This window comes from Zootoca vivipara, chromosome 5 (assembly GCF_965207765.1).
Source record: "Zootoca vivipara chromosome 5, rZooViv2.hap1.1, whole genome shotgun sequence".
Taxonomy (NCBI): Eukaryota; Metazoa; Chordata; class Lepidosauria; order Squamata; family Lacertidae; genus Zootoca; species Zootoca vivipara.
The window spans coordinates 59,062,276-59,074,549 of record NC_142588.1 but is presented as its reverse complement, the minus strand read 5'-3'; the positions used below and the strand labels follow the sequence as shown (position 1 = coordinate 59,074,549).

The 12,274-nt window shown below is 41.1% G+C and overlaps 1 protein-coding gene across 7 annotated transcripts in view; it reads right to left on the bottom strand.

Moving 5' to 3' along the window:
- Positions 1-80: 80 nt before the first annotated feature.
- VPS8 (VPS8 subunit of CORVET complex) overlaps positions 81-12,274 on the bottom strand; it is an 88,512-nt gene continuing 76,318 nt past the window's right edge. For all 7 annotated transcript variants that reach the window (XM_035133325.3, XM_088669728.1, XM_088669727.1 and 4 more), the window contains 4 exons: positions 11,666-11,835; positions 10,830-10,998; positions 2,698-2,778; positions 81-1,947 (listed from right to left, as the gene is read on the bottom strand). In XM_035133325.3, the coding sequence (XP_034989216.3) occupies positions 1,798-1,947; positions 2,698-2,778; positions 10,830-10,998; positions 11,666-11,835 (570 nt within the window). In that variant the 3' untranslated portion in view covers positions 81-1,797. The remainder of the gene's footprint in view (positions 1,948-2,697; positions 2,779-10,829; positions 10,999-11,665; positions 11,836-12,274) is intronic.

Here is a 12,274-nt window from a genome sequence, read left to right as displayed (position 1 = left end):
TAAAATCAGTGGTCACCTAGGTGCCAGAGATCTTGCTTGATTACATAGCATGGACAAACATAAGCCAGGACTAAGAGGCATCAGTTCAAGAGGAGGCAGAAGTGTTCATACATATTTATACCTGAATACTTGCACAAGAATAATAATATATTCACAGCATGATTACAACCCCCTTTCCATCAAGGGTGCAATCAAGGATGATGCTGAACATTTAAATAGGTAAGCTTTAACTGAAGAGGATTAGATCAGAAAATGGGTACCTAAGGCCCCATTTCATAATAATCCCACATCAATGAATGTTTTAAATAAATAAAATTGTATGCATATAACCTTTTCTCAATTTGTGCACTCCAGATGTACATACCTCTAGCATATGAGTAATCTGCAGCCATATGTGCATCAATTTCATTAATGCATAGTGGAGAACCATTTGCATCCTGAGAAAAGATGAGGGAACACAATACACACTGCAATAACCTCTGGACATGGCAGTCAGTAGCAGGTCACGTGAAAAAACTGCTTGATGTGCTTTTTAATCTGCACTTGTTCTCCCTTTGGACAGGTTATCACAAAGACAGGAAACGCCTTAAACAAATTGGCAGGGAAAACTGCCAACTACCAGCTTTTGGAGATGTAAGGACATTAAACAAGACACTAGTGGGAAGCTTATGCTTTACCCTGTAGGACCAGGAAAAAATCACCTTAAATTCATATTAAAACCCATTCCTGTTGCAGGCTTCTATTGATGCCCTATCTACACAGAAGAGAGCGAGAGCGGGAGAGGGGTGAGGATCATAAACCACCATCTGAAGCCTTTCCTTTAATTCAGTATAGAGTTCATAACAGATAGATGATCTAGGGGTAGGGTGGGATACAATGAAAGAGGGTGTCCTTTCCATGCAGCTCAGTGACTCGGCAGAAGCCGCCATCATAATGATGAATGTGCTGTTTTCTTTTGGTACACTAGAAACAGTGAGAGCTCTGTGGAAATGCTGGCACACAGCTAGTGCAGGCCTCACAACACACACAAGCTGGCATCAAATATTTGCCACTGTCAAGTTGGCTGAGTACTACCTTACAATGTGCTTGGTTAGCAAAATTTCTGGTTCAGGATGCTAATGAGTGGCACTTTCCTGGAATAGCATCTGTCACAGCAAACCTTCTTGAGCCACTAGCACAAGGGCCAACACAGATTTAATGCAGTGGCTAAAATCAGAGGAAGAGATAAAGCAATTTAAGAAAAAATCATGCAATTGGGACATCCTTGGCAGTTCTTTCTCGCTTGGGTTCAGTTGGGTTCTCTGCATTCAGCTACCTATTAGAATACTGACTGTAGAGCTTCACAGCTTGTTTTAAATTAAAATGAGAGAAATGTCAACTTTGGATGACTGACGTTTGTTGTATTCCCTTGGTTTTCTTCTCTAAGGGAACAGACTCCAATTATTTAAATAAGCTCTGGCTGCAGACACTTTATCCCTGGGGCTTAGTGCAGCTGCCCCAAGTACTGTTGTGTTCAGCTCCAGTGACGAACAGCATAGGTTTGACAGAGTAGTTTATAGCTTTCAGCAAAGCCCAATGGAAACAAGACTGAGAGATATTTTTTATGTCCCTTCTGCTTTGTTAAGCAAGTCACAGAGGGAAAATAATAGCTGGTCCTTACAAAGTTTCCGCATTGTTGCAACCTCCCGTCTACTAAATACAAAGTGAAGTTCTCAGGAGCTTATTCCACCATCAGGAGTATCGTCAAGTACTTTTCACGGTGCTGTTCTCCTGCCCTGGAGCCCCATCAAATAGAGATTAGTCTTCCACTAGAGGAGGAGGAGTGAGGTGAAGTTGGAAGGTCTCATTCTGGAAGACACTATTCAGTGCAGAATCACCCTGGGAGATATGGAAGGGCCCATGTTTTTCTCCACCACGGTCCCGTGAGAGTTCAGTCAGAAGAGCCAACTACAAAACAAAAGAACACCACTTGGTATAGTGTGGGTAATGGAAATCATGCGAAAAAACATATATTAGAGAGCGATGTGGGCAGTAAAAGCATTGACCTACTCAAAGGGGCAAACAATAATTTAGTACAAATAAAAAATAGCGAAAGTTGCTAATAAAAAACTACCAGGTCACAACCTCATCTACTGAGACAGCATTGACCAAATGTTCCAGCTAAGTTATAAAAGTAGGGGAAATGCTCTTTTCAAAAGCCAGCTGTGAAAGAAAGGTGTGCTTTGGGGAAACCAGACTCTCTTTTGAATAATCAAAAGAAACACACTGGAAGTGGGTATGATGAACTTACTTTACCCCTGAAGGGGATAATAAATAATGATGATGATAATTTATTTATTTATACCCCATCACTCTGGCCGGCTTACAACAGAATATTAAAATAATCTATTAAATATTAAAAGCTTCCCTAAACAGGGCTGCCTTCAGGTGTCTTCTAAAAGTCTGGTAGTTGTTTTTCTCTTTGACATCTGATGGGAGGGTGTTCCACAGGGCGGGTGCCACTACCGAGAAGGCCCTCTGCCTGGTTCCTTGTAACTTGGCTTCTCGCAATGAGGGAACCGCTAGAAGGCCCCCGGCGCTGGACCTCATAATACCCTTTCTTCCCTCCCCAAGTATCATCCTTGTGGTATATGAGAACACACCTCCAAACCAGTTAAAGTTTTACTTCATTAAAAATGAGACATAAAATTATATTACCCTTGATGTTCCTCGGTACAAACGACAAAGCTGGTCAAAAGCTTGAGCTTGCTGTGGATCCAAGATGGCCTCAGAATTGGTCTATGAAAAAGTATTACAATGTCACCAACACAAAACATGTGCATCAACCAGTGTCTTATCAGACCTGAGAAGTTCCATTACAGAAAGTTGGAGAAAACATGCTTATAACTTTGACCCTGGACCAAACAAATATAGTTAATTCAGGACACCTTGCCCTATATTTTGACCTAAACAAAGCCTGAGAATATCCCATTAAACTAAAAGAAAAGCAAGTTACAATGAAAAATGATATTTTATATCTGCAGTAATAAATATATTCTAGTCAATTCTTGTAGTATTTCATTTTCATTAAACACTTTTTATTTTATGCTCAGAACAGGCAAGGCAGGGACAGGAACTGTGCTTGCCTGATATACAAGTGAAGCACAAAAGCTGTTGCTCTAGGAAATTCTCAACTTGCTGCTTTTAGCTTGATATATAGTGTGCGTGGACTGGAATACAGCTGGCCAACCTCACTGGCCACTAGCCAAGAAACCTTCTGAGTCATATCAAGAGCTGGAATTATACAACATCTGGGTGTTAGATATGGAAAAATGGGTTGTGTTCCTCCTGGGCTTCTTGAATCTAGCAGCTTGCTAGACACCCATGTTATGTAAGTGGGTGGACCACATCCAAAAAACAAGTTAAGAGGCTCCAATATGCCATATGTAGCAGTACCTAGTGTTTTATGCTTCCTATCTTTTATATATCTTCACAACATTCTTGTTGGGAAACTCATTATTATTCCTGCTTTGGAATTGGGAATGGAGACTGAGTGAATTACTACTGCTTCGACTAATCACTGTTTACCAGCAGGTCCCAGGGCAGGTTACAACAATTTATAACTCAGAATTAAAAAGTTAAAACAAAATACAGTCACAGGAATAGGATGTGTCCTAAAAATACACATCTCAATACAGGGTAAAAATGAGCATCTTCAACATTTGCAGAAAGCTGCACATTGAAGATGCCAGGTGTACCTATGGGGAGAGAATTCCACAACTTAGTGGCTTGGCGAATACTCAATTGCCCAGGTTGAAGCAGGAAGAAAGAGTGTTGCATTTGATTAACATCATCAAGAGAAGATCCAAGAACTTATCAAGATTGAAGGAAGAGTTCATCTTACAGAATAAAACACGGTATTGTTGAGCTACTGCACTATCCTGTGCATCTGCATACTCAGAAGTGAATCCCACTGCTGAATGGAGTTTTCCTCCAGAAAAAGTGTGCACAGGGGTTGCGACCTTAACGTGAAAATTATGTACAATTATAAAGGAAAAATAACATTTAAAAATCAGGCTGCAATTTCAGGGTGACTGGGAGAAATTTACCGGTTTGGTGCAAAAGGTTCCTTGTCAGAGCACAAAGGCACTTCTATTTGCATAAGACAATCCCCAATTGCTGCTGATTTCCCCCCACCCTATCCTGCTGCAGCCCCCCCCCCCCCGCTCATCGCATCCCACATTGTCTTGACCCTCAAGAACAGCTTTTAGGGGGGCACAAGAGCCTAAAGGGGGATACCAGGAAACGCTCTACTGTGCAAGCGGAACAAGCCATTCTTTTCTGTATCCAAGCCATCATTTAACAGAGCAATTCTAGTTAAGAGTTATATCCAAAGATTATCAATATTACAATACTAACAAAATTGCAATCAAGTATTGGGACTCAACTGTTCTCTGTCTATGTATTTCCTCCCCTCTCCTTTCTCTTTTATTTCAGTTTAGTGTATTGTGAATATGAATAAGGACTTTCTTTTGAGCAATCTTGAAGGCTCTGCTTGATCTTTTTAAAGCAGTTAAAATAAAGAATTCAACATAAAAAGAACTATCAAGGGCTTATTTGCTGACATTTACTTTCACAACTCTCCAGGTCCATTTTCCACATTTTTTTTTTAAAAAAAGGAGAGTGAATAAGAATTTGTACTACACATTAACTCTCCATGTGCCAGTAGCTTTCCAAATCACAGATACTAACAACTACAAATCTACTGCTGCTATGTGATCTATTGTCTCTCTTTAGAGGCCTGCAACAAACACACACACACAGAAGTGGAAGGTAATTTGTTCTTATCAAAAGACAAGAAAATGTAATGTAACTATCTCCCCTTTGCTGTTTCTTACTTGTGTGTAACCATCAATCAGATTGTTCTTGGGGCTGATGAGCTGATATATTGCGGGCAATTTTCCTGTTGTCATGGAAACGAGCACTGCAGGGCATTTTCTTCCTTTTAACTAAACGAAAGCTTTTTATTCAATGCTGCTGGAAATCTCTTAGCCAATCTGACATCTGTGTCATTACACAGAGTATAAATGCCGAAACCTGTACGCATACATTAGGCTGCAGTTTTCACTTCAAACGCAAGGAGCCGGCTAAGCAACTAGCAACAGGTGATGCAGATATTAGCTTGCTCAGAATTGGGCTGATTGGATGACATTCCCTTTTGGAAATCATTCTAAAGAGGTTTTATTTGTTTGTTTGGAATCTCGCAAATGTGACATGTACCGTAATCCTTGAAACAGAAGTTCCGGCCTCAATGTTTCCAGAGTCCAGATTCAAAGAATCTGTTAGAGATAAGAATTTCTAATCCAACAAATATATGCAAATCTCAAAAGATGTGAACACTTCGTTGTATCCTGCAGTACACATCTAGTTTAGCAGGGCTAGTATTCCTTTCTGGACACACACTATTTGCCTTTTAAAGAAATATAATAAACAATAAGGCTAAAATAAGGATTACTTGCCTATGTTTCTATGCGAATATTTAAGTAACTAGAGCTAGATGTTACACTACACAATTCTAGTAGTGAGAACAAGAAATGGTCTACAGAGTCATATCTATCATCCTGAAGCCCAGAAGTCAATCATCCTGACAAGCAGCAGGTTCAAACTAGCTCACTAGTCTGTCAGGAAAACAGTACAGCTACCAGCTTTTCTTAATGGCAAATGCCAGAGATCAAGCTGGGAATAGTAGCTGTTCCTTCATGTACCCATTTCCTCGTTATGTGACAAACAGTGCAATCTTATGTATGCTTAAAGGTAAAGGGACCCCTGACCATTAGGTCCAGTCGTGCCCGACTCTGGGGTTGCGGCTCTCATCTCGCGTTATTGGCTGAGGGAGCCAGCATACAGCTTCCAGGTCATGTGGCCAGCCTGACAAAGCCACTTCTGGCGAACCAGAGCAGCACACGGAAACACCGTTTACCTTCCCGCTGTAGCGGTACCTATTTATCGACTTGCACTTTGACGTGCCTTCGAACTGCTAGGTGGGCTGGAGCTGGGACAGAGCAATGGGAGCTCACCCTGTTGCGGGGAAATAAATCCCACTGGGTTCAATGGGACTTACTCCCAGATAACTATGCACAGGATTGCAGCCAATGTCTCATTTCAGCTCTGGTATATTCTCTCCCCTTTCATTCATTTTTGTTTTCTCAACAACACTCTGTAGAGTGAGCAGACTGGTTGTAGGATTTTGTTTAATCGTGTCCTCCCTCAAAGAGGGCATGTGTTGCGGTGAGACCTGGCAACCAAACCCTTGTGTTGTGGGTGGGTACAAATGGATAGCCACAACACCCTATAGGTAGGTCCCTTCTTGCTGGGTTTAATCTGACCAATGGGATGCTAGCCAAATGGATCAAGGGGCCTATATATGCCTATGCACGTGACCTTGAGCTTTCTCTCTTGGTCAGTGCATCGGAACACCCGCCCACCTCTCCCTATATTTAGGGCTTGCGCGTTTGACCTTGCTATGCCATTGTGTGTCATCTGTCGTTGGAACAGGGGCACAGCAGGCATTTTCCCCACTTGGCTGATTGGCTGGTGCCATTTGGGTTTGGCCTGCCATGTAGCAAATCGTCACAACTTGTAAGGTTGCAGATAGGCTCTGGTTCAGGTGATAGGGATGGGGGAACGCTCTTGCCATCCCTATGTGAAGGGGTATTCCGTTAAAGGAATTCAGGGACTCAATGGTTTGGTCAACCCTATGAGGGGGTTGTGCCCGTGCCTGAGTCCAGGGGGACATCTGGGTGGTGGATATAGCATGTCCCCGGCTTTCCGCTATTCCAGGTGTTCACCCTAGGCTGACCTATGGTAGTGCCCTGGGTCAGCGCTACCTGTAAAGGTGCAGGGAGCTAGTCAAACCAGAGCCTATGCAACCACTCACTTGCTGTAATCAATAAAGTTGTGGCCTAAATTCTGCCAAAAACCAAACCAAAATTTTGAGTCTTCTGTGAATTTATTTAAGGGGCAGGTTTAAAGGTCTAAACACGCAATTCACACACCATTAAGGAAGGGTTGCACACTGATGATTTTCTACATTGATTCCAAGACGTGAATAACATGCTCCCTATTATCACATGATGGGAACCTATGACTTGACTGTACATTTCATATATGAATGGAGAGGCAGCTCACATGCACGAGACTTTACAATATTTAAGTATTCTACAGAATTTTCTGCACAGAGGTGACTTATGTTTCAGTCTTAAGCTGCAGGACTTATTGGCCAAATATGAAGTAGTTCTTACCTTTGTACAACAACTATACATCAGTGTAGGTGAGTAATGAACCAACAGCCAAGTAAAATGTATTTCAGTCATATACATACCAAGACAGTCAAGCTTACATTAATATATATATATATATATATATATATATATATATATATATATCCAAGTGAACTCTTGCCTTCAGCAAAGGTGTATATACATACACCTTCTTCAAGTCAAGATTGCAAAGGCAAACAAAAAATTATTTCAACCTAGAGTCATGTCAATTCCGTAAAGATCAATGGCAGAGTTGAAAAAGACACAATGTTATTTGGCAAACTGCAGAAAAATGGCAGACACTGTGACAGATGAAAGGCCTGGAATTTATTCTCAAGGCAACATCCGTCACTGCATTGACAAACGTATACTTCGGTTTAATCTACAAAACTCTCCAAAGGCTCCTTTAAAAAGGAAGGCAATTTCACATAAAGCCCAAGAAGATCTGGCTTAAATTAACAATCAAAGGCCCCAGAAAAGCACAGAGAACTAGCAAATTTTCTCATGCCTTTACGTTTTTCCTGTCTCAGCCTCTGGTATATCCTCTTCAGAAAGTGGCAGTTACCTTCAATTACTAAGATCAGTAACTAGGTTGAAATGAATGTTTTAACATGCACACAGAGCACGGGTTAAGACGCCTAAGAAAAGAGACAGAAAGAGAAACTCAGGCCAGTGCATTAAGTCACCATTGGTGGCCTCCAGTCACTCTAAGGGAATCATTGGGGAAGCTGCCTCACTATTAGCATGTACCATCAGTCCATAAAGACTAAGCATTACCCACTCTAGATAAGTAAGTGTGTTTAGAGGAAGGCTGCCTCCTGTACCTCCAACAGAGGTTTATGCTCCTGGCTAAATTGCCTTGGGCCGAAATGGTCTGTGCTCCATCTGTCATTTGTGAAATTGTTCCTGCTGGCAGTTCCTGGCTGTGTGCAGCTCTTGCCCGGAGCAACCTGCTACAAACTCAGTCTGCTTTTCTAGCTTTACTCTGCCCTTCCTCACTTGAGCTGGAGAGGAAGGGTGGGCAATGCTAGTACCCTTGCGCCTGTCACAAAGTCCAGTTACCGTCATTTTCAAGAACAAAAGCCACATCACATCCCAGCCAAGAGATCAGGAGTTTTTAAGGAATTTTAAAGTTGGGGACAACCTCTTAGGAATGGAATGCGAGCTTTGGAAATACACTTAAAATGCTGATTCCGTAAAGCCACTGAATGTTCATACACCCATTTCTTTAAACCACCCATTTCCTGGCATACCCTTTGTTTTTCAATATGGCTGCTGAAAAGGATGCTCACAGGAGAGAGGGAGGGAGAGATAAAGAACAGCGTGTGTTGGGTTGCTGTCAGTTCACATATAAATCTCAACACTACTTCAAAATTCAAGCTGACAGTCCATTTCAGAGGAGCAGAAATGGTACTAAGAAATATACTCCAGATGCTTGGTGGCATTTCACAGCAGTAATGCGTTTTTGCTCAAAGCATTCTAAAGAAAATATAACACCCAAACTCGGAACTTTACAGGTAGTCCAAGAGTGCCCTCTATTTGACCATGAACAAACATACTGTAAGTATAAAAAGAGGCCCTGCTGGATCAGACCAAAGACCTATCTAGTCCAGCATTTTGTTCCCATGGTGGCCAATCAGATGCCTTTGGGAAGCCCATAATCCGTAAAAAGGCATCTGATGGAATGACAGCAGAAGGAAAATTTAGCAGGATTATACATAGAATTCACTAAGCCGAAGGGTTTGAAGTACTGTACTATGTTGTAGGGGACCTACTACTGCAAATAGTACTACAGTGGTACCTCGGGTTAAGAACTTAATTCGTTCTGGAGGTCTGTTCTTAACCTCAAACTGTTCTTAACCTGAGGTACCACTTTAGCTAATGGGGCTTCCTGCTGCCACCGCACGATTTCGGTTCTCATCCTGAAGCAAAGTTCTTAACCCGAGGTACTATTTCTGAGTTAGTGGAGTCTGTAACCTGAAGCGTCTGTAACCTGAAGCGTCTGTAACCCGAGGTACCACTGTATCTTAGACTGCTAAAGGACTTTCAAGTGTCCACCATGTTCTCCTTCAACCAATTTCTAACAGCTGAAGTACAATAATTTCAAAGCTGGCAGCTTTAGATACATGCTACAAACAAAAAGCTCATCTGAAGGAAGTTATTTGACCATTAGAGTGTTATTTGAATTACTTGTACTTCAATGCAAATGGAGTAAAGCAATGAAGTCACTAGAAGAATCATTGGTCTGGACACTTAATTCAATGCAAATCTGTTTTCTGTTCAAGTTGTTGTGGAAACAGAGTGCCGTCAAATCCCGAGGCCATGAGATCTTGTTGGATAGCTACATCAGGCATTCCTTACAATAGCTACAAACATCGACTCCCACTGCAACCATCCTCTGGCTGCGTTGTATATTAGTCCTCTCTTATCCAATTCAAGCGTATAACATTTATACTCTAAGATCAGGATTTTCTACTACTTTGCTTTAGCAGCTGGATTACTTAAAGCTTCTGAATTATCATTAAGCAGCTTGCAAACTGAACATGAGTCAGCATTGTGATGGGAAAAAAATGCCAAATGCAATTTTGGGAGGCATTTAGTAGAAGCACTGTATCTAAAAAGCATTTTCTACATTTTAATTTTTCAATAAGGATGTTGTGCTCTTTCACACACAAATAATCCATGACAAAAACTGCACTACGGGAAGGATTTATCTCCACTTGGAGTAATTCAGACATGAGTATGCACAGAATCCAGATTAACTTGACCCACATATAGAATCACAGAATCGTAGAGTTGGAAGGGACTCTGAGGGTCATCAAGTCCAACCCCCTGCAATGCAGGAATCTCAAGTAACTCATACATGACAGATGGCCATTCAACATCTGCTTAAAACCCTCCAAGAAAGATAGTCCACCACCTCTTGATCACCTCGGAGGAATGTTACATAAAAAAGCAGGACTGTCAGAAGCCATGCTGTCTCTAGAGCTGCAAAATCAATTCCACGGCCTCACCTCAGACACTGATTCTGGGCCGGAGGAGCAAGAACAGCAGTTGCAGACCTCAAAACACACCGAAGTGGCAGTTGACGGTACAGTGCACATAATGATTCCTGCTGCTACCCAATATTTCTTTTCATGTAGGTCTGCTTTTGGGTAGATGCCTGAGCCTGCTGTTTGAAGAGGCAAGCTGACATGTCCACCTGCAATTTGAACGAATGCCTTGCCTACTACGACACATGGAAGACTTTTAGGTTTAGCACGTGTGGAAAGCAGCCATACAAAAAGCAGCACATGACAAGAAGCCATCATTTGCCTTTCATTGTTCCATAAATAAATGCATGTCCCATTTATAAAAAAACAACAACCCTTCAATTCAAACACGGCAATAACTTATCAAACCATACCAAAAGCTTCTTGAATGATGGAAGTGTAGACAAAAGAAGCTTCATTTTACTGAGGCGCTCCTAAACTCCCACAAAACTGGTATAACTTCAGCCTTCTAGGAAAGGTTCACTTCTGCAAATCTTACCTGTGCCAGGGATACAGGAGTTCCCTTCTTCATTTCTAAGCAAGTCCCGCTTAGTTTTCCTCCTTTGTTACTTGCATTGCATTTAAAACAAGTCCATCTCATCTGGCCGTCTTTTTCAGTGCCACACTCTTTACTCAGCAGGCAGAGAGAGTGGTACAAGTGGCCACAGCTGTTACAAAAAAAGAAATTTAATTGCACACATATATTAATTAGATACTCTGCACACCAGAGCACATTTGTTTTGTAAAATTAATTCTAAATAGGTTCCAGTAAACCAAATGTCACACTACTGTCAAGGGAAACAAACATATTTTAAAAGACATTAAGCCTGCAATCCTAAACACAGAGTAAGACCCTTTTAATACAGTGGAACTTACTTCTGAGTAAGCATGCTTTTGTCCATTTATTCTCTGCAACAAACATTTTCTGGATCTCTAACTGCCAAATGACCACCTGGCTATTAAAGAGAAATTAGTCTCAGTCGCCTATAAAAGCCCTTCAGAAATCTTTTTTCTGGCTAAAAATCTTCTACTGGCTAAAAGTCTCAGAAGTTTTACATTGGGGCAGATTTTAAATTCTTGAGATTAGAATTCTGGAAGCTTAATTTATGTTTTAAATTTTCTATATTGTCTGTTTTATTGTTGTAAGCCACTTTAAGATCAACATGTTGAAAAGTGGGATATAAAATTTAAAAATAAATAAAAAATACAAACTCTGAAGGCATACAGAGCCCAGTAAATCAGCTGCACTCACAGTACAACAAGACAACAACCATCCCTATGTATCTTAACTCTATTAAACTCCAGGACCTCACATTGCCTTTTCTCAACAATTACCTGAAGACTATGATTTGGTCAGCAGTCTCTTGTCTTCTCTTGTACTGCTGTAGACAAATACAACAGTAATCTTGCTTGGGGTTTAGCCCTCTAGTCACAGATGCTTTCAAATTACGTAAGGACCAGTGGAGGTCATGGTTGAGTAGATTGGTTGTAGTCTCCAAAAGAGTCTGATCAAGCACAAGGACAATACAAGAAAGACATCACTTAACCCGTTAGCCATGCTCCATAAATTCTGCATGTGGCAAAACATCTCAGAGAGATTAAATGAGAGGAGAAACAACACTTTTAGGTACCGTAATGACAGATCCTGCTATTTTATACATAATATACACTGTCAAATGCCAGTGTCTGGCCATTTTATAACAGGTCACTCTATAGTACTGTAATTGGAGCTTATCCAATAGAATGGTGTCTTCCTGGCTCACACATTTTGAGCCTTTGGGCTAAACCAATTTCGTATTTGTGTAAAGCGGAGAGAAAAACAAGCTATTATTATGCTAATGAGAACGTGTTCGGGATTACAACAGAGCACAAGCATAAACTGGACCCATCAAAGTGATACACCTAAACAAACACACACAATGTTTAAATGATACAACACCTACA